The sequence below is a fragment of the Lipotes vexillifer genome, unplaced genomic scaffold, assembly GCF_000442215.2.
Source record: "Lipotes vexillifer unplaced genomic scaffold, Lipotes_vexillifer_v1.1 scaffold977, whole genome shotgun sequence".
Taxonomy (NCBI): domain Eukaryota; kingdom Metazoa; phylum Chordata; class Mammalia; order Artiodactyla; family Lipotidae; genus Lipotes; species Lipotes vexillifer.
In genome coordinates this window covers 3,219,203-3,243,692 of record NW_006783088.1, presented here as the reverse complement: position 1 = coordinate 3,243,692, position 24,490 = coordinate 3,219,203, and the positions used below count along the sequence as shown (strand labels likewise).

At 41.3% G+C, this 24,490-nt stretch overlaps 1 protein-coding gene across 2 annotated transcripts in view; it reads right to left on the bottom strand.

The window, feature by feature from the left end:
• Positions 1–24,490, bottom strand: part of AMBRA1 (autophagy and beclin 1 regulator 1) — a 147,787-nt gene that overhangs the window by 111,391 nt on the left and 11,906 nt on the right. The window contains exons 9-10 of one of the 2 annotated variants that reach the window (XM_007455776.1): positions 5,621–5,707; positions 1,417–1,596 (exon numbers count right to left, since the gene is read on the bottom strand). In XM_007455776.1, coding sequence (XP_007455838.1) covers positions 1,417–1,596; positions 5,621–5,707 — 267 coding nt within the window. The remainder of the gene's footprint in view (positions 1–1,416; positions 1,597–5,620; positions 5,708–24,490) is intronic. The other variant, XM_007455777.1, reaches the window with a different exon arrangement.

Below are 24,490 nucleotides of genomic sequence, written 5' to 3'. Positions count from 1 at the left end.
CCCTACAGGTGTCTGCCTGGCTAAAGGAGTGGAGACTCTCCCTTCACTGCTGTGCCCACGTCCATCTTCCCCCAGCGGGGACTTAAGGCAGAAGGACACATCTGAGAGTCACAGAGCAGCTGGGCCCTTCTCCCACCACCCCTGCTCCATTTGCCACAGCACAGCTGTTTGCGGGCAACCCTGCATTTCTTTCACATTTACATCTTCCTCAGACGAATGAGCCTCCCATTGAATGTTCCTTCTGCTTCCCAGTACACAATTGGCCAGTGTGTTTAAGGATTGTATCGGGAAGGCCAATTGGTACGAAGGGTATTCCCACCTTCTTGGTCCTCTCTGGCAAAGATATTTCTCAAACACTTCATAAAGCTCCACTGCAAGATGGCTCCTGGGGAACTATTCATTCAGCTCACGAAAGAGGAAGGTGGAAGGGAGGCAGGAGCTCTTAAGATCCCAGACCTGACCAGGCTATGTCAAGATGAAGGGGAAAAAAAAAGGAAGATGACTGACAGGCTGTCCTATTCCAGTACTGCCAGCAAAAAAGATGGGGAAAGAAAAATGTTTAACCACCCTTCCCTCATATTCTGCATGTTCTGAGAATATCAAAATATAGGAATCAAAGCAAGAGCCAAATGTCCAATTTGGTACAAGCCAGGAAAGCTCAGTTTCAAGATGGAAAGAAACACAATGCATGGCTAGAAACGTCAGGAGCAGCAGGTCAGAGAATGTAAAACCCAGCAGGAAGATTGGGGAGCTTGACCTTGGAGCCCGGGGCTGACACTGCTCCTTTAGCTCACCCCCGTACCCCAGCCGACCACTCAAAGAGACTAGCAGAGCAAGGAATCAGCTCTCAACCCCCACATTAATCTGACAGGCAACTTCCAAAGGATCCTTACTGGGGGTAGAGGGAGACTGAGAACGTTTAGGCACAAGGGAGTAGGACCTCAGAGAAGCAGTGTGATTAAGGGTACTGAGAGAATCTGTCTCCTAGGGAAATCCGAGTATTGTCTTTGTTGTTAATCTCTGTATCTACTCTGCTTAAGAGAAAAAACACCAACCCTCCTGCCTCCCTGATGTTATGAAGACAGTCCACATGAAGCACTTCCACAGTCACTGTTCACGCAAATGGGAAATTAAAAAGTTGCCTAGAGATCAGCGGCCATTTTCTACCAGCCTGGCCTGGGGCCCAATGGGCTGTCTCTTCCCAGAGGCTTCAGGGAATCAGCAATGCAACTACCAGAGGTGGGAGTGCCCTGGGCATTTTAACCCTCTGTCCCTCACCCCATCCTATTTCTCATAAATAATAACTTAGGGGTTTGAAGCAAGAATGTCAAACCACTATTGCTCTGACAGTGGCCAACTTGGAAGCACTCACAGCTCGGGAGGAGGGGTAAGAAAGCAAGTTGAATATATACTTACTCAAAGTCCTCAAATTCCAAGTCGGTTCCCTCTACTGATGGACCCTGGTTGTCTGAGGAAGAGGAGGAGGTGGAAGAACGGAGGCGGTTCTGTTGGTAGCGCATAGAACGCTGGCGGATACTGTCTCTCCGTGAGAGATACTGGATCATCCTCTGGGCATAGTATGCAGCAGGAGATAATCTGAGAGAAACAGAGATGAACAAACACAAACTAGCACTAATGTGGGGAATACTGTGAAAGACAGTAAATGCAGCTCTCCCATCACATCTCCCTGCTGAGGCGAACTCTGGAGACATGAAAAATAAACGGCATTTAACTCACCAGGAGATTTGTACTGCACAATATGCTTATCAGACTACCACCAGTGTTTCTGTTCTGAGATAAGGCAAACAGGCTGTTTAATCAGTCATCATCTGATCAACAGTTGCCTCTTCCAAGAGTTTAACACTGGACCTTTCTTTTAGTTTCTTAAGGGACCTCTTTTAACTTCTCAGGGTGTGCCCTTTATACAGATTCGCAGATTTTCCTTAATCATCCATATTCAAAATATAAGAAATGAAAGGGACCACAGATTCTTTCATTTTATAGATGAGAAAACAGGCCAAGAGATGGTGAACCCGAGATGACTAAAGAAGGCATCTTCAGGCATCACCTTCACCAGGACTCCTTTCTTCTCCAACAAATACTTGTAGCTCCAGATTTGCCCTAGCTCCTTAAGAGTACTTCTTTGAACCTCTTATCTCTCCTTTACAGATTATCCAGATATTTTAACACAGAGAAAATATTCAGGATAGAGACTGAGAGTAAAATATACTCAGGAGAACAGAAAATCTAAAAGAAAACAACAGCTTTTTTCTATTTCTTATGACAGAGCATCACAGGCTACGTGGGCGCTGAGCAACACAGAAGACAACAGTCACTCTTCTTCTCCCTTACAATGGCTGTTCTCGGTAATTAGTCTTAAAAGACTTAATTTACTTTAAATTAGTAAAAGGTCTATATTCTTCCAGCTATGGTTCACTGTCTTCATACTCCCTACTGTCCTATACAATTTGCACATTCCCTTCTTTCTCAAGTTTTTCCTCCATCTTTCACAACGCATATAATTTGAGGCTGTGAACTGAGAAAGTGAGAGAAGAACAGTAACAGAAAAATGTTTTATATATAATATTAAGTGGATTACTAAGAAATTTCAAGACTTAAAACCTGACAACTTTGATTCAACAATTCCACTATTAATTTCATCCTACAGAAATACACCAGGATACGAAGATATATATATATATATATATATATTGCTGGCACTAGTGAAAAACTGGGAAACACCCCAAATGTCCACCAACAGATTAAATAAATTACATCTATACAAAGAAACACTATATAACAACTGAAAAGAATATCCCTATATATGCACAATGAAAGCCCTCTAAAATAAAATTTTAAGTGGGGGAAAAATTAAAGAATGGTATGTATATTATTTCTGTAATTAGAACAAAAAAATGAAACACAACAATCCTGATAAGGATTCCTAGGGACCTTAACTTCTATAATGTTTGAATATAGAAGGAAAAAAAAGTATGTAACTTTTTTTTTTTAATGGAAATCTGGAAAAACTGATTGAGAATGGAAATGGAAATACTTACATCCAAATGGTAGGAAAAGTACAAACATCTTGCTGCCTGACCTTTCATTATCCCTGGACAAAGTAAGCCTCTAGGTAAATCCTCGGTAAATCTACTCACTCAGACCAAAGGAGATCCTGCAGTCAACTGCTACACGAAACAGGGCTGCCTCTGAAGTGCCTGTCATCAGAGGTGGTGTCCTTCTGGCCAACCATCAGGCAGAATTTCCAAGCAGGCCAGGTGACAATCTTTGGAACTCAAAAGTCTGTGTTATGGAACAATATGCTGCATTTGGCACCTCTGAATCCAAATTATCTTTATACAGTAGGTAGGCATGGGACGTACAGAGGCCTTGGCCAAGATCATCAGAGAATAAGATTTAAAGTTTCAACTTGTGGAACTTTCACTGTCTCTTTGGGGACCTATTCCCATGCATTTGGCAAGGATGAATCAAGAACGCTAAATTTTCAACAGACAGAAGCCAATACTCTTGAGTTGTTCCTACAGCTACCAAATATACAGAAATCTTCCAGTAGAAATCAATTGCTGTTGGTTAAATTCTCAAGTCAGTCAGAGTAGAAAAGAATGTTAAAAAAAAGTTTTAAGAGGAGAATGAAGATTCTTTTTTTAGAAAAGATTCTGAAAAGTGACCATAAATACACTGAGCTGATAGCCTACCTTAACTAATGGAAAAATTATATTATGGTGATAGAGGTAGAAATAATGTTGATGCTGACAATAATAAATAAAGATTGTCCTTTTATGTAGGGGTAAAAATTCAGCACTAGGTAACCTCAATTGTTTAATTTCACCATTGGAGAGGAATTCCCTAAACTACATAACTGTGCATCAATGGTAAAGAAAAATGGATTCACAATTATTAAGTATAAGTACATCATAGCCTCATCTTTTTAGGTATCCAGAGGGAAGCTAAGGATCTGAATGCTGACATGTCTCATAAAGGCTTTGACCTATACAGATTATGCAGGGTGAAATCTAAGAGGAAAAAGAAATTAAACAACCAGTAATGAGGTAACAATCATCCTCCTACTGAAGAGTGGATAATTATCAAACTCTAAAAGTGTTCCAAGTGAATATTTTAAATAACTCCTCAAGTTTTCTTCAAGGAAGAATACTTCCCCCTCCAAAAAACCCTTTTTTGTGTTTAAAGGGAAAATGTAAAAATAACACCAACACAAAGTTTGGCCTTTCTGTGATAAAGAGATCTGAGTAGGAATAAATAACAAATTTATTACATGAAAGGAGGACAAATAATGGTCTTTAAGAGTCACCGTTAAACTTTGTCAGGTTAAAAATTCTGGGGATGAGATTCCCATTATTGTCCTAAAAGAAACTGTTTCACAGCAAGAAGTTCTCTCAGGGTTTCAAAGAATTTGATTCATGCGAAATATTTCCTTCTCTTATTTAGGGCTTATTACTTTCAAATATGACTAGAGACTAACATAAACTTGCTTGTTTCAGTCATCATCTAAGTTGCCTACCCGTTTTAAAGTCATCAATCCCCATGTTCCCTGATCTGCCATTTCTGGGGTACGTAAAAGGAAGTAAGAGGATAATAGGGAATCTTTTCACTAGTATCTCAGAAAGAATGCTCAGTATCATGACATAACTGTACTAACAACAAAATCACTCAATAACCTTGGAAACAAAAACCTTGGACTTGAAATTCTTAATCTACAGCAAAGCTCATTTAGCCTTTTCTGACCTACACTGTTAACTTCAACCCCACCATTATAAATTAGCCTCTTCTTTTGGCAAAGCCTCACTATGTGCAGTCTGCTGTTGCTAGAGAATGTGCAGGTTATCCCCCTTTCGGATCATTAACAGATTTATTAAGTCCTGCTGTGACAACCCCAAAGGGCTGCTCACTATAAATAAACGTTATATATCAACTCAACACCCCATCCTCGGTCCTGAGTTACCAGTATAAGGTAAAGGTGGGCCTTAAACTCATCTGAATTCTTTTTTTCTTTTTATCTCTTCAAGAACTTTTCAAATGTCTTCTAATGGGGGTAAGACAAGCACTTTAATAATATGTCAACTTGTTTTATTCAGTTACCCTTTTGTCAGTCATCTCTTCCGTTATATAGTCTCCAAAACTTCAACATCTGAATGAACTTGATTTCTGCCTTTTGATGTTCTAAATTTTCTCTCAAATGAGAGAGAATTGTTTGCTTTTAATTTGTAAGTGATTTCCCTATTAATAAAAAAATTTTGTTTCCCTTTTGGCTGTCCATCTGAATGGCAACAGCCTCTCTCATGAGCAGAAAAGAAATATCCTGTGACTCTGCCAATGACCTCCTCAGGTCCCTCCTCTAGTGTCCCACTTACAAAAATGAGCCCCAAAGGACAAGGGCTCAGTCATAACCCTCTGTCACCAGAGGCTCTGTTCACTTACCTGTAATACTTCCCAATCACCTGAACCACCTGTCTCAAAACTGTAACTGAAGAGTAAAAGAGCACCAGGACCAGAGAGGCACAGAATGGGGCTTCCAACAGCTTGGCAACCCCAAGGGCAGTCCCTCCCCCCAACCTAGTGCCATTTCTCACTTCGGCCTTACCTCGCTGGGTCTGGGTAAATTGGGTGCTCTCTGGATCCTGCTCCATCATAACGGGATAATGAAATGAGGGAAGACTCCAGCAGCCTCCTAGCAGAGATTAAAAAAATGGCAATAATCCCTGTCAATTACCAACTCAGAGGTCATTCATAAGGAAAAATGGGGGGAGAGATAAATAACATCCCCCTTTGCAGCTAGCTAACACCTCTTATCTGGGATCACACCCTTCCTATAAGCACTTAGAGGCATAAGTAAATGAAGAGCTCCAGAGCTCCCACACAGGATATGGCCATTGTATCATGGTGAATACTGCTCTTCTGTCAGTGCAGTAGAGACATGATCTTATTTCTATTTCCAGTACCTCCAGTAGACATATGGGAGGTTGGGATCAACATGGGAGAGGAAAATGAGGCATACCGAGAGACTATCACGTAGTGCCAACATTTACCTTGGTGTTCAGTTCCTGCATGTCATCCTAATCCACAGCCCCGTATCTTCTAGACATTCTGCTCTGCCCACACCCTTTCTGTGAGTACTCCTACGGCTCTCTTAACAACTGATAAAAATCTCTAATTATATAATCTACCCCAACTGTCAATTCAATGATCATATGTGTTACACACATATTTTATTGAGCACTTTTTTAGTGCCAAGAAAATACTAAGCACCTCACCACAGCCTGGAAAGGTAAGCATTACTATACATACATGAGATCAATGGGCCTAGAAGTTAAGTGTATTGCACTGCAGCACACAGCTACCAAGTGATAGCACCAGGACTCCAGTGAAGACCTGTCAACTCCAAAATGCTTCAAACCACTATGTACATGTATACAGTGTGAGTCCCAACTAGAATGCAGGTCCAGTAACACTGGCTCTTCCCATTTATTTAAGGGAAGCCAAAAATCTGGACTTTTGCATGAAATCTCCTGTTACGTTTTAGCTAAAACATTTTTTTCCTTTTCGTACAGGAAGGGCCAGTTTGACAAACATCTGACAAACATGCCTAGGGGCCCCCCAGTTTGCCATGTCTGCCACACTGCTTCCCAACTCAAATGTGCCTTGGCAGCCAATCCAGCTCCTGCCATAGAAGACGTTTCAAAGGAAGTGGACTCAGAAAGAAATGCATATTGCTCCTCTCCAGCAGCATTTTGCCTGGCTCTACCAGGAGCAGGTCTCCAGCTCCTGGCTGGACTCTTCTTTAAAGCAGATCTGCAGGATAAGGACAGCAGCTACCAATCTTTTCCAATTGAGTTAATTCAATTCACTGTTATTAAAACCAGCTGGCTTTAGGTATAGTCATGTGCAGTCACTTTATCCCAGCAACTGGCTCACCGAAGCATTTTCCCTAACAGCCTGGGAAAGAGATACAACAGAGGCCCTGTCAACCTGGCTTGCTACCTTTCCCACCCAGGAAAATAACTGTTACATGATGTTTTGGATCTAGACAAGGCTTATAATCCCCACACTTAGGACAAGTTAAATAGTCCTACCACTGAAGGGAGTGAACACAATGAAACCAATGAGGAAGAGAAGAAAGCAATAAAACAACTTCTCTCTGGTTGAAAACCTGAATCTTCAATGATACCACTGTTCACAGCAGCAGAAATGCTGTGTTTCATCAATTCTAAGACACGCTTTCCCCCCCAACGTTTTAATGTGTCTGAAATTAGGATACATTTTATAATTGTGTGACGCAGTTTAATTGGCAGGTTTTTTTTCTTTCATAGGAGCAAATAAAATAATGGCATGTCTTTGAATCTTGAAATACGGACTATTTGTGAGAGGAAGGGATAGTGAGAGGTACACAGACTGGAGAAAGAAGAAAAGCGAAATTTTGAGAAGAGTATCAATTTAGGCCATCATATATTCACTACTAATAAATCTGTCCTATTGGAATTAGGGGGGAGCTGAAGAACAGAAGCAAGATCTGAGAGCAGCTGATTGCCCTGGAACACCCAGAAGCTTGTTCTATCCCAAAGGGTTCTGGAACGAGTCTTGAATTTCATTGAGCCCTGTCGTGTTACCCTCCAAATGTCTGCTTAATAAGCAGAGGCCCTTTGACAAGAGGCATCCTCCAGAGTGACCAACATATATCCTTCTTAAGTACTTCTGCCTGAAAAATGACCCTGCCAAATTAGGAGGCCAATATTACCCACTACTCTGCCAAGGCAGTGACGGTATTCAAAGAAATGAGATGACTTTTTAGAGATGCTGTGAAGGAGATTCTTGAACCAGAAGAGCTTGGTTTAGACAATTTCAATTTTAATGTTTCCATTTTATAATCCCGCAAACTCTACTTCCCACCCTAAATTCTTACCTTAATTAGGAAGGCGTCTTAAAACAGAGTTATACCAAAATGTTAAGTTTTGTCTCTGGGGAGTCCCTGATGAGGTTCTTTTGGAACATATATATATCCCCTGTGCCTACTTACTAGAATCTGTTGGCACCATTTGCTCCTCAGGCAACAGAGTGGACTAGCAAGTCATACACATATGGCATGTTAACTGCTAATACACAAAATCAGGAGAGCCAATTACTGTGAATAGCACCCCCATACAAGTATCACTGATGAAATATTAAGTTCTCTACAGTTACAACACAAACACTATCTGAGGGATTAAAAAACACTTCTCCAGGGGCTTCCCTGGTGGCGCAGTGGTTGAGAGTCCGCCTGCCGACGCAGGGGACACGGGTTCGTGCCCCGGTCCGGGAAGATCCCACATGCTGCAGAGCAGCTAGGCCCGTGAGCCATGGCCGCTGAGCCTGCGTGTCCGGAGCCTGTGCTCCACAGCGGGAGAGGCCACAACAGTGAGAGGCCCACGTACAGCAAAAAACAAAACAAAACACTTTGCCAATTGGTGTTGAATAAAGAAATAATGAGTAAATATCACCACCACTCGTAGGAAACTCAAAGAAAGATCTTTCTCTCTCACAGTTAGCTTCCTGCAAAGAGCCGTAGATGGGGAAATGACACAAGAAAAAGGAATGGAATGGCGGCTGAGCGCTTTCTGCTCTGGCCACCACAAATTTCACTTGACAATGATCCATCAAGTAGTTGAGTAATATGAAGTCAGGTAGGATTTAGGATAGGCTCAGACAAGCTTGTTCAAGCTTGAAGCTACCATTTCATTCTGACCTGTTATTTAGAAATGTTTTAAAGGGTCATTGAAGCTCTGACAGAGGAAAAAAAAAACCTTTCTTTACAAGTTTGCCGGGTTTATTCTCTAAACTAGTGGTGGTCAAGTGAGGCACATGAGGGGTTCTGCTCTTTTGATCCACTGGAGAACAGGAAGAAAATATTAGAACTTTTGATTTAAAATGTATAACCATAATGCCACACACACACACACGCACACACACACAGGTTGCTCAAAAGCCTTTTACTAACAGAGGTTGTTTTTTTTTAAGTCTAAAGGCCACTGTTCTATCAAACTACACACTACTTGAAGAAAATTCAATATTTAATAGAATATAATAATCACAAATATATAAAATACAAAAACTATAAATAAAGGCATAACTATATTCACATACAGGTAGAGCAAAAGAGAAAATGATACAGCAAATGTGGTAAAATGTTAATATTTATGGAATGTGGGTGAAGAGTATATGGAAATTCTTCGCACTATTTTTGCCACTTTTCTGCCAGTCTGAAATTATTTCAAAATTTAAAACATCCAATATACAAAATCTAAAAGTAAACCACTGAAAACTAAAGAGAAAACTACTCATTTTCAAAAGAATTACTCACTTCTTAAAAAGAGTTTCTTCAAATAGCAAGTTGCCTCTAAAAAGCAGGTTTGACAAACTACAGGCACTGGGCCAGCTGCCTGTTTTTATAAATAAAGTTTTATCCAAACACAGCCACAACCACCCATTTAAATATTGTCTGTGAGGACTTCCCTGGTGGCGAAGTGGTTAAGAACCTGCCTGTCAAGGCAGGAGACACAGGTTCGATCCCTGGTCCGGGAAGATCCCACATGCCATGGAGCAACTAAGCCCGTGCACCACAAGTACTGACCCCACGTGCCTTAGAGCCCACGTGCCGCAACTACTGAGCCCACATGCTGCAACTACTAAAGTCGGCACGCTCTAGGGGGCTCACGTGCCGCAACTACTGAGCCTGCCTGCTCCAACTACTGAAGCTGCGTGCCTAGAGCCTGTGCTCTGCAACAGAGAAGCCACCACAATGAGAAGCCCACGCACCATAACGAAGAGTAGCCCCCCGCTCACCACAACTAGAGAAAGCCCGTGTGCGGCAACAAAGACCCAACGCAGCCAAAAATAAATTTTAAAAAATATTTTTTAATTAAAAAAAAATATTGTTTGTGGCTGCTTTGGAGCTAGGAAGGCAGAGTTGAGTAGACCTAATAGGGAAAGGACTAAAATATTTACTATCTGGCCCATTACAGAAAAAAATCTGCCCACCCGTGCTCTAAAACATTTGCTTACATAAAATCCCTTGAAAGGTAAGGTGGAGTCACTAAGGAATGTAACAGAAAAGCTTGAAATCAAAGTATTACACACTAGAATAAGTTATCAAAAATTAATATTAAGCCCTACTAAAATATAAGTCAATACACAATTCAAGCTATAAAATTCCTAATATTTTAAATGAATACAACTATTTCTTCCTTCCCTAATTAATACTCTGAATATGTACAACGGTTCCCTATATCAGCTGTATCCTTTGATGACTAGGAAAACAATAAAAAATAGTAGTAGAAGCAAGCTCTGGAAAAGAACAAAGTTGTCAGGGCAGATGAGATGGGTTACCCAAAAGAAAAGAACCTTTGGGGAATTCCCTGGTGGTCCAGTGGTTAGGACTCTGTGCTTCCACTGCAGGGGGCATGAGTTCCATCCCTGGTCGGGAACTAAGACCCCCACAAGCCGCACAGCGCGGCTGGAAAAAAAAAAAAGAATCTTTGTTTCAAATTCAATGGGTATCGGGGTGGAGAAGCAGAAAGTTTGGGTACCAGTCTAGACAAATAAATAAGCCAGTGACAACTCTTCCTTAATAAACAACTATATCCTAAAGATATTCCTTTAACTAATTGTCAAATCACAGAGAAAATCAACAAACTAAAGCCAACAAACATGTACAGACCTTCTCCAATCACTGGAAACAATTGCTAAAACTGTGACCTATATATACTGATAAGGAAGGTTGCTCTTAGAAGCTAAGATGCTAGTGCCCCGTGCCTGAAGAGTAATTTCCCAGTCTGGCTCTGATGTCTGGGTGACATCTGCTAGTTCAGTTCAGGGAAGCCAAACCCAAAGAAATAACTCCCTTCCACCTAGGAAATAAAATCCAAATTCCTCAGCTTGACACCCAAAGCCTTGCAGCCAAATTTCTCATTCCTTCTGAACATACTATATGCTCTGGTGCAATCGTTTTCAAACTTTTGGACTCAGAGTTCCTTTAACAATCTTAAAAAGTATTGATGGGGGGCTTCCCTGGTGGTTGAGAGTCCGCCTGCCAATGCAGGGGACACGGGTTTGTGCCCCAGTCCGGGAAGATCCCACATGCCATGGAGCGGCTAGGCCCATGAGCCATGGCTGCTGGGCCTGTGCGTCCGGAGCCTGTGCTCCGCAACGGGAGAGGCCACAACAGTGAGAGGCCCGCGTACCGCAAAAAAAAAAAACAAAAACAACAGTATTGATGGGGCTTCCCTGGTGGCGCAGTGGTTAAGAATCCACCTGCCAATGCAGGGGAAAGGGGTTCGAGTCCTGGCCCAGGAATATCCCACATGCTGTGCAGCAACTAGGCCCGTGCGCCACAACTACTGAACCTGCGCTCTAGAGCCCAAGAGCCACAACTACTGAGCCCGCGCGCCTAGCGCCCGTGCTCCACAACCACAGCAAGAGAAGCCACGACAATGAGAAGCCCAGGCACCACAACGAAGAGTAGCCCCCGCTCGCTGCAACTAGAGAAAGCCTGTGTGCAGCAATGAAGACCCAATGCAGCCAAAAATAAATAAAATTTTTTTAAAAATTATTAATGACCCCAAAGAGTTTTGGTTTATATGGGTTTTATCTATCAATATGTACTATATTTGAAATTAAAACTGAGAAAAATTTAATACACAAGCACACATTCCATTGGCCATCAGAGTGATAACCTCATTACACATCATGTAGTGTCTAGAAAACTCCAATGAACACTCATGCAAGAGAGTGAAAAAGACAAAGAACATCTCAGTATTATAAATATAGTTTTGACTTCAGGGATCCCAGGCCACACTTTGAGAACTATTGCTCTAGCTAAACTAAACACACCCTCACTGTTTCACCTCTGTCTTTAGCTTGGCCATTTCTTCTTTCTGGAAAGTTCTTCCCCATCTCTCTGTAAAACTCCTTCAAAGCTCAAATACCTGATTCCTCTAGCCAGAAGTTCACCCTTTCTTCCCCCACACCCCATAGCATCTGAATCCTCTCTTAAAAGGCCTTCTCCCAAGTCACCTGTACTGCAGTTCCTTGTAAGTATGTCTTCTTCTCTCTGCTACTGGACTACAAGGTACATGAAAGCAAGTACTGGGTCCAAGTCATCTTTTTATCCCCATTAAAACTCACATCCTAATTAACACACAATAGGAGACCAATAAATATCTAAGTGAATAAATCAGCAGGCCTAAGTAGACTTGGAAAAATAAGCAAGAAGACATATCTGATTGCCCCTGACTGACCCTGTGACTTTCAGACAAGGTTTCTAGATGTCCAAAAACTCACACTGAAATTCCTGAAGGACTAGTTTTTCAGAAACTGCTTACATCACTCTTCATCCCTTCGGTCACTTAAGCCCTTCAGGTTAAAGTGCTGACATAGTTGTCCTGATAAATGCAGTGCAGCCTGGTCCCTAGGAGGCTTGTTAAGTCATAAAGTCAGAGGCTGGCTACTTGCCTGGGAAACTACCACTGATGCTCCTGGACAGCTTATTGCCGAAAGAGACCTCAAAGGGGAAAGAGGGCAATGTTTTCAGGGGAATGAAGAGGTGGGAGGCCAAATGAAACTTGGATACAATATTGCCTTCATTTCTGCATCTTGCTCGGCAAGCCCCAGATCTCTGCCTTGGCGCATGCCAGGGCTGGGAGATGACAAGCCCTTATCCTTTGTAAAAAATAATTGTGTGTTCTGAAACGACACTTCTATTATGATTTCCAAATTGACATCTCTGCTTTAAAGCAGAGGCATCCAAGCCTCCCCATTTCACACACTGGCAATTATCGCTTAAGTTATCCAATGATAGGCACTCATCTGATCCCTGTAGGGCTCCCTGGTTCTAGGGGTGCACTTACAGCACATGATGCAGTTGCCAGAAGAGACTGGCAGGCAATTCCTGCTCCTGCTGTGGGGTAGACCAAGGCAAGGTGGCACTGCTAAAAGGCTAACCTCAGGAAAAAAACAGACATGCTACAGAAAGAGCTCACAGTGCCTGTTGTGTGGATCAGCCTTATTTTATCATCATCCAGCATAAACAATTCACAGGGCTCAAAGTAAAGCCTTTTACCAGACAAACATCTTTACAAAACATTAACATATCCCTCAATGTCTCTGTGCAGCGAGGAATTGATGGCAAAATATCAGAGCACAATATAATCAGAGACACCAAGAGGGAAGAAGGTGGAAACAATTCATACGGGGTGTGCAACTGTGTATCTAGCTATACGAAAGTCTTGCCTGAAAAGTCAGCCAGATGCCTCTTAGAACAGCGGACCCTCTGCTGACCGTTAGGTACTTGGTTATTTTTATTTATTTTTTTTTAATTTTTATTTTATATCGGAGCATCGTTGATAGGTTATTTTTAATACAATTGTAAAATGATTGGTTGGCACTGTGCTTAGCTCCTGTATATCCTCAACATATCACACTATAGTTATGAAACGTCCATTTATAATAAACACTCACTTTTGTCAGCATCTGAACTCAAAGGTCCAAGGTGATCTACATGGACATGTTTACTCTGTCTCCAATTCTTTCTCTCTGGGAGACTTGGGAGGTCTGCCCACAGACCACAGACATTTTTAAACTAGGAATTTAGATCAGAGGCTTTTCACCAAAGGATGAGTAGGATCATACCAATAACAAGTTCCAGAGCTAGTTCTGATATTCACATGCACACATACCAACAAGCAGCAGCCATGACATGCAAGTCTGAACTTTAATCAAGAGGCAGTTACTAGAGTCTGTCATACAGGGTGAAGTAAATCAGAAAGAGAGAAACAAATACTGTATGCTAACACATATATATGGAATCTAAAAAAAAATGGTTCTGAAGAACCTAGGGGCAGAACAAGAATAAAGACACAGATGTAGAGAATGGACTTGAGGACATGGGGAGGGGGAAGGGTAAACCGGGACAAAGTGAGAGAGTGACATTGACATATATACCCTACCAAATGTAAAATAGATAGCTAGTGGTAAGCAGCCACACAGCACAGGGAGATCAGCTCAGTGCTCTGTGACCACCTAGAGGGGTGGGATAGGGAGGGTGGGAGGGAGACGCACGAGGGAGGGGATATGGGGATATATGTATATGTATAGCTGATTCACTTTGTTATACAGCAGCAACTAACACAACAATGTAAAGCAATTATACTCCAATAAAGATGTTAAAAATAAAAAAAATTTTTTTTAAAGAGGCAGTGAATCCTAATTGACTGGTTTCCCCCCAAATCAAGAAGAGATTTACAGAATTCAATAATCCTGAATTCTCAGCTAATTTTTTAAAAATTTATTTTATTTATTTTTGGCTGCATTGGTTCTTAGCTGTGGCATGCAGGATCTTCATTGAGGCATGCGGGATCTTTCGTTGCGATGCAAGGGCTCTTCTTGTGGCGCGTGGCTTCTCTCTAGTGCCGTGTGGGTTCTCTCTTCTCTAGTTGTGGTGTGCAGGCTCCAGGGCTCATGGGATCTGTAGTTGTGGTGCATGGGTTCCAGAGCATGTGGGCTCTGTAGTTTGCCACATGCAGGTTCTCTAGTTGAGGTGCGCGAGCCCAGTAGTTGCAGTACCCAGACTTAGTTGCCCCGTGGCTTGTGGGATCTTAGCTCCCTGACCAGGGATCAAACCCGCGTCCCCTGCATTGTACGGCGGATTCTTTACCACTGGACCACCAGGGAAGTCGCCCTCAGCTAGTCTTATCCAGAATAATAGACAATTCCAAAAAAGTCTACCTCTAGACCTACTAATACTGCAAAGGATATATGATATAATCATTTACTGTTTCAATAACAGCAAACCTTGCACATTTCTTCTCAGATGATTTTTCACATTCACATTCCTGACCTGAAATTTTAAAAACCCTCAATGAGGGCCATTCGTTCTACCGACCCTGGTATACTGCAAACAGCATACTCTATAATATGAAGTAAAACCTTAGGGCCAACATCAGAAAAGCAAAGAGAAGTTAGTAAATGAAGCCTAACAAGAGAATGAGGAAAAAGGAATGCACAGTGGGCTGGGGCCTTTATTAACCAGAGACAAAGAGGCAGCCTTCCTGGCTGCCTGTTTAAGCAATTAGGTTTCTGGAGTCTATAGAAATAGAAAAGAGGGCAGAGACTCCCAGCTGGGCCCCCAAACAATCCACTGTCAGCCCTTGCACTAACCCAAAGCTCAGAGTACAATCACTTTTCTTATATCCTGGGCTTACTCTGAAGTGCTTCTCTTAGTGACATTTGATTTTCACTGATTCACCTCTGGGGGTATACTACTTGCCCTTCCACCCTGATCCCGACCTCAGGAACCTTCTTGATTCCCTTTGGACTCAGCATTTGACTCCACTGGAATAATTTCTCTACCATTTCCCTCTGTCTAGACAACACAAAATTGTCATAAATGATACCTAAAGTACAATTAGGAGAAACCCTGCAATTTCCACTCTCCTCCCCCGTTTCCCAAAAGAATTGCACATGCATGTCAATCAGTACTACCATGAAGATTAACTCTGTGAAGCCTGGAAGCCATTTAATTTCCAGCTTGCTAAATATTATGCAACCCCCCCCACTCCACTATAATTAGAAGATCTAAATTGCCTTCTTTTCTCTAGCACTAATGGTTATAATCTCAGAGATCTGAATGCCTGCTGAATCGATACCTGGGTAGAAAGTCCTTACACTTTATCCAGCTGCATTTTATTTAGCAGAATCAGACAAAAGCAAAAAGACAAGGCAAAAGAGAAGAGAGGCAATGAGACAAAGGCATGACTCAAGAGCATCAGAACCAGGCAGTACGATTATAACTATTATAAAAATAAGATAGTTTGAAGCCACTGCCAGCTCCTTGTGAAATGTAATATCAAAAAACAGCAAGGTCAGGGGACAGAAAATCATGAAATAACTTATCAACGGTTTTCAATGGGAGAGGGTTCCCCCCAGGAAACCTATGTCTGGATACATTTTGGTAGTTGCAACTGGGTGGGGGGAGTACACTGGCATCTAGTGGGTAAAGGCCAGGGATGCTGCTAAACATCCTATGATGCATAGGACAGCTCCCCCCTCCTCCACCTCAATAAAGAATTATCCAGCCTGAAACGTTAATAGTGCTGCTTTTGAGAAACCCTCAGGCACATCTTAACAGTCTGAGATTAACGAAGGGAAACTGAATAACTAATATATGAGGCAAGTCTGTGCTTTAGCTTCAGAAACAAACTGCAGTTTAACTCATCATCTTGTGTCACTTATTAGCTGTGTGACCTTGGGCAAGTTCATTAACCTCAACGTCCAAATTTAATGGGAAATGCCTATTTCACAAGGTTGTTACGATTAAGAACATAAGTATAGTAGCCAGTACAGTCTAATAAAAAATGATTATTTTTTTCTTCCCTCGATTACAATTCCCAAAGTACCTGCAGGGAACACCTAGCCACCCAAGTCACTATGCCTACAAAGGTGATTTCCTAGAAAGACATGTGTTGAAGAAGGACTGGTACTATAAAGGCAGAGACATGGGTATCTCAGCCCTAAGAATCATATAAGCCTCACCCAAACAGACCAACAAGAGCAGTTAGTCAACCATCCACCAATCTGGCTATTGGCCCATCCAACCACTGATTCAAACCACAAATAATTATTGAGTGTCTATTACTGGGTGTATATTATACATAAAATAGATATGGTCCCCGCAGTAGCTAGTATCTGAAGATGGACTCCAAAGAATCATACTTCTTGGTATTCTTGCCCTTGTGTGGTCTCCTCCCACACTGAATCTAGACCAGCCTGTTAACTGCTTTAATCAAGAAAACGTGGTGAAAAATTAAAAAAAAAACAAAAACTGGTGAGTTCTGGGATTAAGCCTTTGTGAGAACTGACAGCGTCCAGTTCCTCCCTCTTGGAACTGTCACTTTTGGAAGTGACATACATACATAAAAAGTCTGGTTACTCTACTGGAGAGGCCACATGGAGAGAGGAGCCCTTAATAGGCCTTAATAGGCCTAGCTGCTCCAAATGAGCCTCCAGATGACTCCAGAGAGACCCCAAGCAAGACCAGCAGAATTCCTCAACTGAGCCCAGTCTACCCAAAGAACAATGAAAGATAATAAAATTGTTATTTTAAGTCACTAATTTTGTTTTTTGGTTGGTTATGCATCAGTAGATGAATGAATTAGTTCCTGATCTTCTAGAACTTTCAAGCTAGTTACAACAGCAGCATTAAAAGTTAGTTTACAAGGGAAACTCGGCTACCAAAACAAAACACCAAACAACACATTTGGAAAGGGACCTTAAACAATAAAACTCAGTGCAAACTTACTCACTGTCCAAAGCATGAGGTCTTGGTACTGGTCAAAAAGGTGAATGTCAATTTAGAAAGACTTGCTACTCTTTTCTACTTGTCTCAATCAGGCTCTCCTTCTTTTTGAAACACACTTCTGCCCTGGACGGCTCCCTCTCAATATTGAAGGTGACCCTAGAATTGGGGAAACTAAGGCTATTTGTACTCCCTCTCTTATCAAGAGGCAAATAGTTTCTTTTGCACAGATCATTATAATAGAGTGCAGGAAAAATGAAGATAATAACCCATTCCCTTGCTATGGGCCAAACTACTTTCTGTACCACTACACTTTCTAAAATAGAATCTCATTGCGTCTGCTGCAAGTGACTAATGGCAGTAACTGGCACTAGCCCTATCACAATAGCTGTTCCTTACCCTTTCCTTTATACAGCACCTCACATTTTTATGTACTTGGTTTACTCCAATTTTACATGGTGAGATTTCATAGATAGATCATGAAGACTGAAGTCCAAAAAAAACCACGGTACTAACAGATACAAAAGAAAATGACCTGTAGGGAATGTGTCATGGCAAAAGGAGTTTTTGTTTGCTTTTTGGGTTTTTTCTGTTTGTTTTTTGAGCAGAGTAATAATGGAGAAAAGAGCTGGCATTTCTTGAGCATCTAAACATGTAAAAGCAACTGATGCTTAACTCATTTAACCTGCATAACAACAATTTTATAACTGAAGTTCAGAGAGGATATTTAATCTGCCCAGGGTCACACAATCGGGCCAGAATTTGAATCCGAAGTTGCTCAAATCCAAATCCTTCTACTAGAATACATTACAAGAAAAGAGGGGGAACCTAAGGAGACTATGAGAGTTAAAGTAACACTGCATCACACATGGGACAGGAGCAAAAGGAAAAATAAAGGTGATGGATGATGCAAAGGAATTTTAGTACACTTCAGAGATTCAGGGAGGAGGTGGTGGTTGTGATGTTAAGAGTTCCTGGGTGGTCTAAAACAGTATTCTCTAACTTAGTGCATATCAAAATCATCTGGAGAGCTTGTTAAAAACGCAGACTGCACACCTCCCACCCCAAGTTTCTGATTCAGTAGGTCTGGAATGAGCCCAGAAACTCGCCTTTCTCACATCAGCAGGAGATGCTGATGTTCCTGGTCTGAAGACCACACTTTGAGAACCACTGGCCAAAGATCGCACGACAAACATGTTCTGATGTATCTACACCTCTCTCTCTCCTTCTGTCTCTCTCTCTCTCACATATAACTTACCCCATCCAAAATAGTACCATCTAACACAGCTGCCAAATTTAGTTGCTCTAGGAGGGACTATAAATTCAGCAACTCTCTGTAAATGAACTATACTTCAATTAAAAAAAAAAAAATTGGGGGCTTCCCTGGTGGTGCAGTGGTTAAGAATCCGCCTGCCAATGCAGGGGACATGGGTTCAAGCCCTGGTCCGGGAAGATCCCACATGCCGCAGAGCAACTAAGCCCGTGTGCCACAACTACTGAGCCCACGTGCCACAACTACTGAAGCCCATGTGCCTAGAGCCTGTGCTCGGCAACAAGAGAAGCCACTGCAATGAGAAGTCCACGCACCGCAACAAAGAGTAGACCCCACTCGCCGCAACTAGAGAAAGCCCACGCGCAGCAACAAAGACCCAACACAGCCAAAAACAAATAAAATAAATAAATTTTAAAAATTAAATTAAATTAAAAAAAATTTTTTTAAATTCAGTGACTCTGTTAGGATGACCATTACAGCAATGGTCCTTTGCCTTCAAGGAGCTAACAGAAAATGACCAGCCCAGCTTCTGCCTCAATTTTGAGAACTCAAAAGAGACAAGCATAAAAAGGAATCAGAAAAGCATGCAGAAAAGAAAGAGTGCTAGATTTCTGGGAAAACACTAAAGTTAAAAAAAAAAAAAAGAGTTCTTTCTTGTCTTAGTTTTAAAAGGGTTACATCTGCTAAAAAGAAAATTAAGAAAACAATCCTACTTACAACAGTGTCGAAAAGAATAAAATACTTAGGAATAAATTTAACCAAAGAGGTGGAAGGTCTGTACACTGAAAACTATAAAACACTGCTGAAAAAAATTAACGACACAAATAAAAAGAAAGACATCCCATGTTCATGGATTGGAAGACTTAACATTGTTAAAATGTCCATAATACCCAAAGCAATCTACAGATTCAATGCAATCCCCATCAAAATCCCAATGGCATTTTTTTCCTTTATTTCCTTTTTTTTTTTTTTGCAGAAAGAGAAAAAAAAAAAATCCCAAAATTCATACAGAATCTCAAAAAGAGCTCTGGCTAGCCAAACAATCTTGTGAAAGAGGAACCAAGCTGGAGGCCTAACCTGTCCTGGTTTCAAAACATATTACAAAGTTATAGCAATTAAAACAGTATGGTACTGGCATAAGGACAAACATATAGACCAATGGAACAGAATAGAGAGCCCAGATATAAACCCTTGTGTGTATGGGCAAATGATATTTGACAAGGGTGCCAAGACTACACAATGAGGGCAGGACAGTCTTCCCAACAAATAGTACTGGGAAAACTGGCTATCCACATGCAAAATAATGAAGATTGTCCATTATCTTATGCAACAGATAAAAATTAACTCAAAATGGATTAAAAATCTAAACATATGACCTGAAACTATAAAACTCACAGAAAAAAGTATAGGGGAAAAGTTTTATAACATTGGAATAGGTAATGATTTCTTAGATACTACACACAAAAAAATCCCATGGGTAACAAAAACAAAAATAGACAACTGGGACTGCATCAAACTTTTAAAACTTAAGCAAAGGAAACAACAGAATAAAAAGGCAATCTACAGAATGGGAAAAAATGTTTGTAAGCTATTTATCAGATAAGGGGTTAATATCCAGAATATATAAAGAACTCCTACAATTTAATAATAACAACAACCAAAAACCCAATTAAAACATGGGCAAAGGACTTGAATAGACAGTTATCCAAAGAATATATACAAATGGCCAACAAACATATGAAAAGATGCTCAACATCACTTATCATCAGGGAAATGCAAATAAACCACAATGACATATTATCTCATGCATGCTAAGATGCCAATCTCCAAAAACAAAAAAAACCCAAACAGAAAATAACAATGTTGGCAAGGATGTGGAGAAATTGGAACCCTTGTGCACTGTTGGTAGAACTGTAAAATGGTGCAGCTGCTATGACAAGCAGCATAAAAGTTCCTCAAAAAATTAAAAATAGGGCTTCCCTGGTGGCGCAGTGGTTGAGAGTCCGCCTGCCGAGGCAGGGGACACAGGTTCGTGCCCCGGTCTGGGAAGATCCCACATGCTGCAGAGCGGCTGGGCCCGTAAGCCATGGCCACTGAGCCTGCACGTCCGGAGCCTGTGCTCCGCAGCAGGAGAGGCCACAACAGTGAGAGGCCCACGTACCGCAGGGAAAAATAAAAATAAAAATAAAAATATAACTACTGTATGACCCAGCCATACTACTTCTCAGTATATATCCAAGGGAATTGAAAACAGAATCTTAAAGAGATATTTGAACACCCATGTGCATTACAGAATTATTCACGTAGCCAGGATGTGGAAGCAACCTAAAGGTCCATCCACAGATGAATGGATAAAAAAAATGTGGTATATACACACAACTGAATATTATTCAGCATTTAAAAAGGAGAAAATCCTGTCATATGCTACAACATGGATGAACCTTGAGGACATTACGCTAAGTGAAATAAGCCAATCACCAAAAGACAAATACTGCATGATTCCACTCATATGAGGATCTAAAGCAATCAAACTCACAGAAAAAGAAAACTGAATCATGGTTGTTCAATGAGCATTTCACTCTTGCAGGGAGAAAAAGTTCTAGAGATCTGCTGTACAACTATGTGCATAGACTTAACAACACTGTACATTTAAAATTTAAGAGGGTAAATTTATGTTTTTTTATCACAGTAAGAAAAAAGACCCCAAAAATAGGTTACATTTGCCACCAGAACAAAGAAAGCAAAAGATAAAAGCCACCTTGCTGAGGTGAAGTGATCCAAGGAGACAGCAGGGAGATAGAGGAAAATTGAGAAACGTATATGAACATGTGTAGGGGAGGAAAAAAGGAAAAGAGGCAAAAGGATTCAAACTCATACTCTCTGATGCAGCAAAGGAAAAGAGTACAATGTTAACAAGCTGCAATTCTCCTTCTATGACAAGGTCATACTTTCAGCCTTTGATTCCTTTATTATTACAAGTTTCTACTCTTGCTCTAACTTGATTTTAATTTTCTGGCGGGTGACATCCAAATCAATCGGCCTTCTCACAGAAACCCATCCCTCTGTCCAAGGCACTCTGCTTACAGGGAGAGGTGAGACATTCTTGTCCAAGATTTCACATAGTTCATCATGAAAGGAAGGTTACTTTCATACTGCATAACCTGACATGACAGAGGTCTGCTCACTAAATGGTGCCCCAGCCAGCAAATAAGCTTGGCACCTCCACCATCCCTCTTTGGAAACAAAGGAGGAGTTTATTAATTGTTGCTATTAAAAAGTCAGGCAGCTTTTCAGGTGAGGGGGCTGTCAGCATGGCAGCCTACTGCCAGCAGGGGAGCCCTTTATGCGTGAATTAGGCAGAATGGGTGGGGTAGAGGAGAGAGTACTGCCATGTCCAGTGCCTCCCCCTGGTGGAGACAAGGGGTAGGGAACTTAAGAAGACCTTCTTGAGCTAATGAATGCAGTCGTAACCAACACAAAATTGGAATTAAGCAGGAAACGTAAATGGATGAAGTCAGCCCAGTGCAAACTAAGGCACAAAGAAAGTCCACACCTTGACTAAAGGGGCAACAACTACTCAACTCCTGCTGATTGTTATTATGTGGGAACATAAGCCAGATCTAATTTTTTTTTTCAGGAGAATCCAGAAATCTGGATTTATGTAGAAAAAACTGAAATTTGTAGTGACATCGTGAGGGCCAAACAAATGTACCTGAAGGTTATTTTGCAATCTCTGGGCTAATATAACAGGCCCACCTGCTAAAGCCAAATTTGCTCATGTGAACACATTGTCAGGAGTGCTTCCAAGAAGGAGCAGATGATGTACTGGATCCTCCTCCTCCCCATAAATATATAAGAAATCCTAGAGGAGGAGGAGAAGCTACCTGCACAGCTCTAATGGGCTGGGACCGATTACAATAAGCAAACAGAACCCCATACACCTGGTGTTACTGTCTTAGCAAAACCTCCAACACATCCTTTAGAGCACTACTATGAACAGATTACAGTAGAGAAGGGAATCTGAAGGGGGGAAAATGAGTATATGGGAAGTTGCTCCAAATATATTTGCAGTACACATAGATCCCACTGAAGTCCCTGTGGCACTCCAACACTCTGAGCTGACAGAAGCGATTACATATTTTCAAGTTCTCAGTGTGTATACAAAGCACACAGCCTGCTCTACACCATTCAGCCCCAGACAGAGGGATGATGGGGGATAATTTAGATCAGCCCAACAGGTGTTAATTTGACCTGCAGTGGGGGAAGGGCTGCCTGTCAAGCATACAGCCTGGAGGACCTGGAGGCTCACACCCTCCCTAACACCAGGGCAAGCCTCCTCACTTGCAAACAATTCCCAAGACAGATATATAGCAAGGTTAGAAAACATTGCTTCAGGGCAGAAAGCAGAGGAAACAAGAAACTCTTCATGCACTTAAGCCTGCTCTTAACCGTCAAAGAATCTTACAAGAGCCAATACTCAGGACACCTAGTCCAAAGTACAGAGAGAGACAACAAGTGCAGGGGTCCCCTCCTTACCTCTTCCAGGGCCCTCCTTATCATAATGCCTTTTATTACTATAGCACCCAACTCTCTTCCATTCCAAGTCATATTCACATAAAGCAGGGATTGGCAAACCATGGTCTGTAGGCCAAATCTGGCCTACTGCCTGTTTTTGTATAGCCCATGTGCTAAGAATGGTTTTTATATTTTTAAATAGCTGAAAAACATCAAAAGAAGAATATTTCATGACACGTGAAAATTATATAAAAATCACATTTGTGTCCGTAAGTAAAGTTTATTGGCACACAGCCATACTTACTCACTCACCTATTGTCTATGGCTACTTTCGTGCTACAATGGCAAAGTTCAGTATTTGCAACAGAGACCATATGGCCTACACAAAGCCTAAAATGTTTACAAACTTGCCCTTCACAGAAAAAGTCCTAGTCACTGAAACAGAGGATACAACCAGGGATCACACTCAGAATTCAGAGGCTCAAATACAGAGTGAGTTAGTTGGGCAGATGAGCAGAGAAGGGGAGAAAGATTAACAGCAATGGTACCCTCTCTTCTACTCTACCCTCACCCTCATATTGCCAAAGAGAGAAGTGGGTTTTCTAACTATCCCCGAAAACAAATAACTTAAATATCTAAATGTTACTGTCTTATGATGGGGCAAGAAATATCTGGACTCTCTCAATCATTTAACAAGGCCAGGAAGACTAGGTGGCCCAAAGCCAGTAAGTGAATGTCAAAGATGGAACCAAGTCTCCCTCATGCAAGGCTACTGGAGAAGAAAAGTACATGAACACCTCCAGGTGGCATATGTTAGAAGACCTTCTCAACCTTGAGGATCAGATTCCTGAAAAACCCGGGGGTAGGATTTACAACTAAGAAACGTAAGACCTTGTGGGAGGGGAAAAAACAGGATTAGGAGTCCTAATCAATGAAATTATGAATATCTATAAAATTATGCTCACTAAAATAGAAAATATCATTTTATACATTTTAAATTAGTAATAATGAATACAATTAATTTTTACCATTAACAATGTTCACACTCTTCAGCCTCAGCAATTGTAGTTCTGAAAATTCATCCTCCTCTAGAGACACCTGCACAAGTACACAAAGATGCTACAGCATTGTTTCTGCACGCAAAAACCAGAAACAATACAGATTCTATCAACAGAGGACTTGTTTAATTATGGTACATCCAATTGTTGGAATACAATGCCATTGTTAAAAAGAATGTAGCAGATCTATACACATCAACATGGAAAAATGTCCATGACATATTAAGTGAAATATGTAAACGGTGGAAGAGTAGATTTAGTATGATCCCTTTTTTTTTTTTTTTT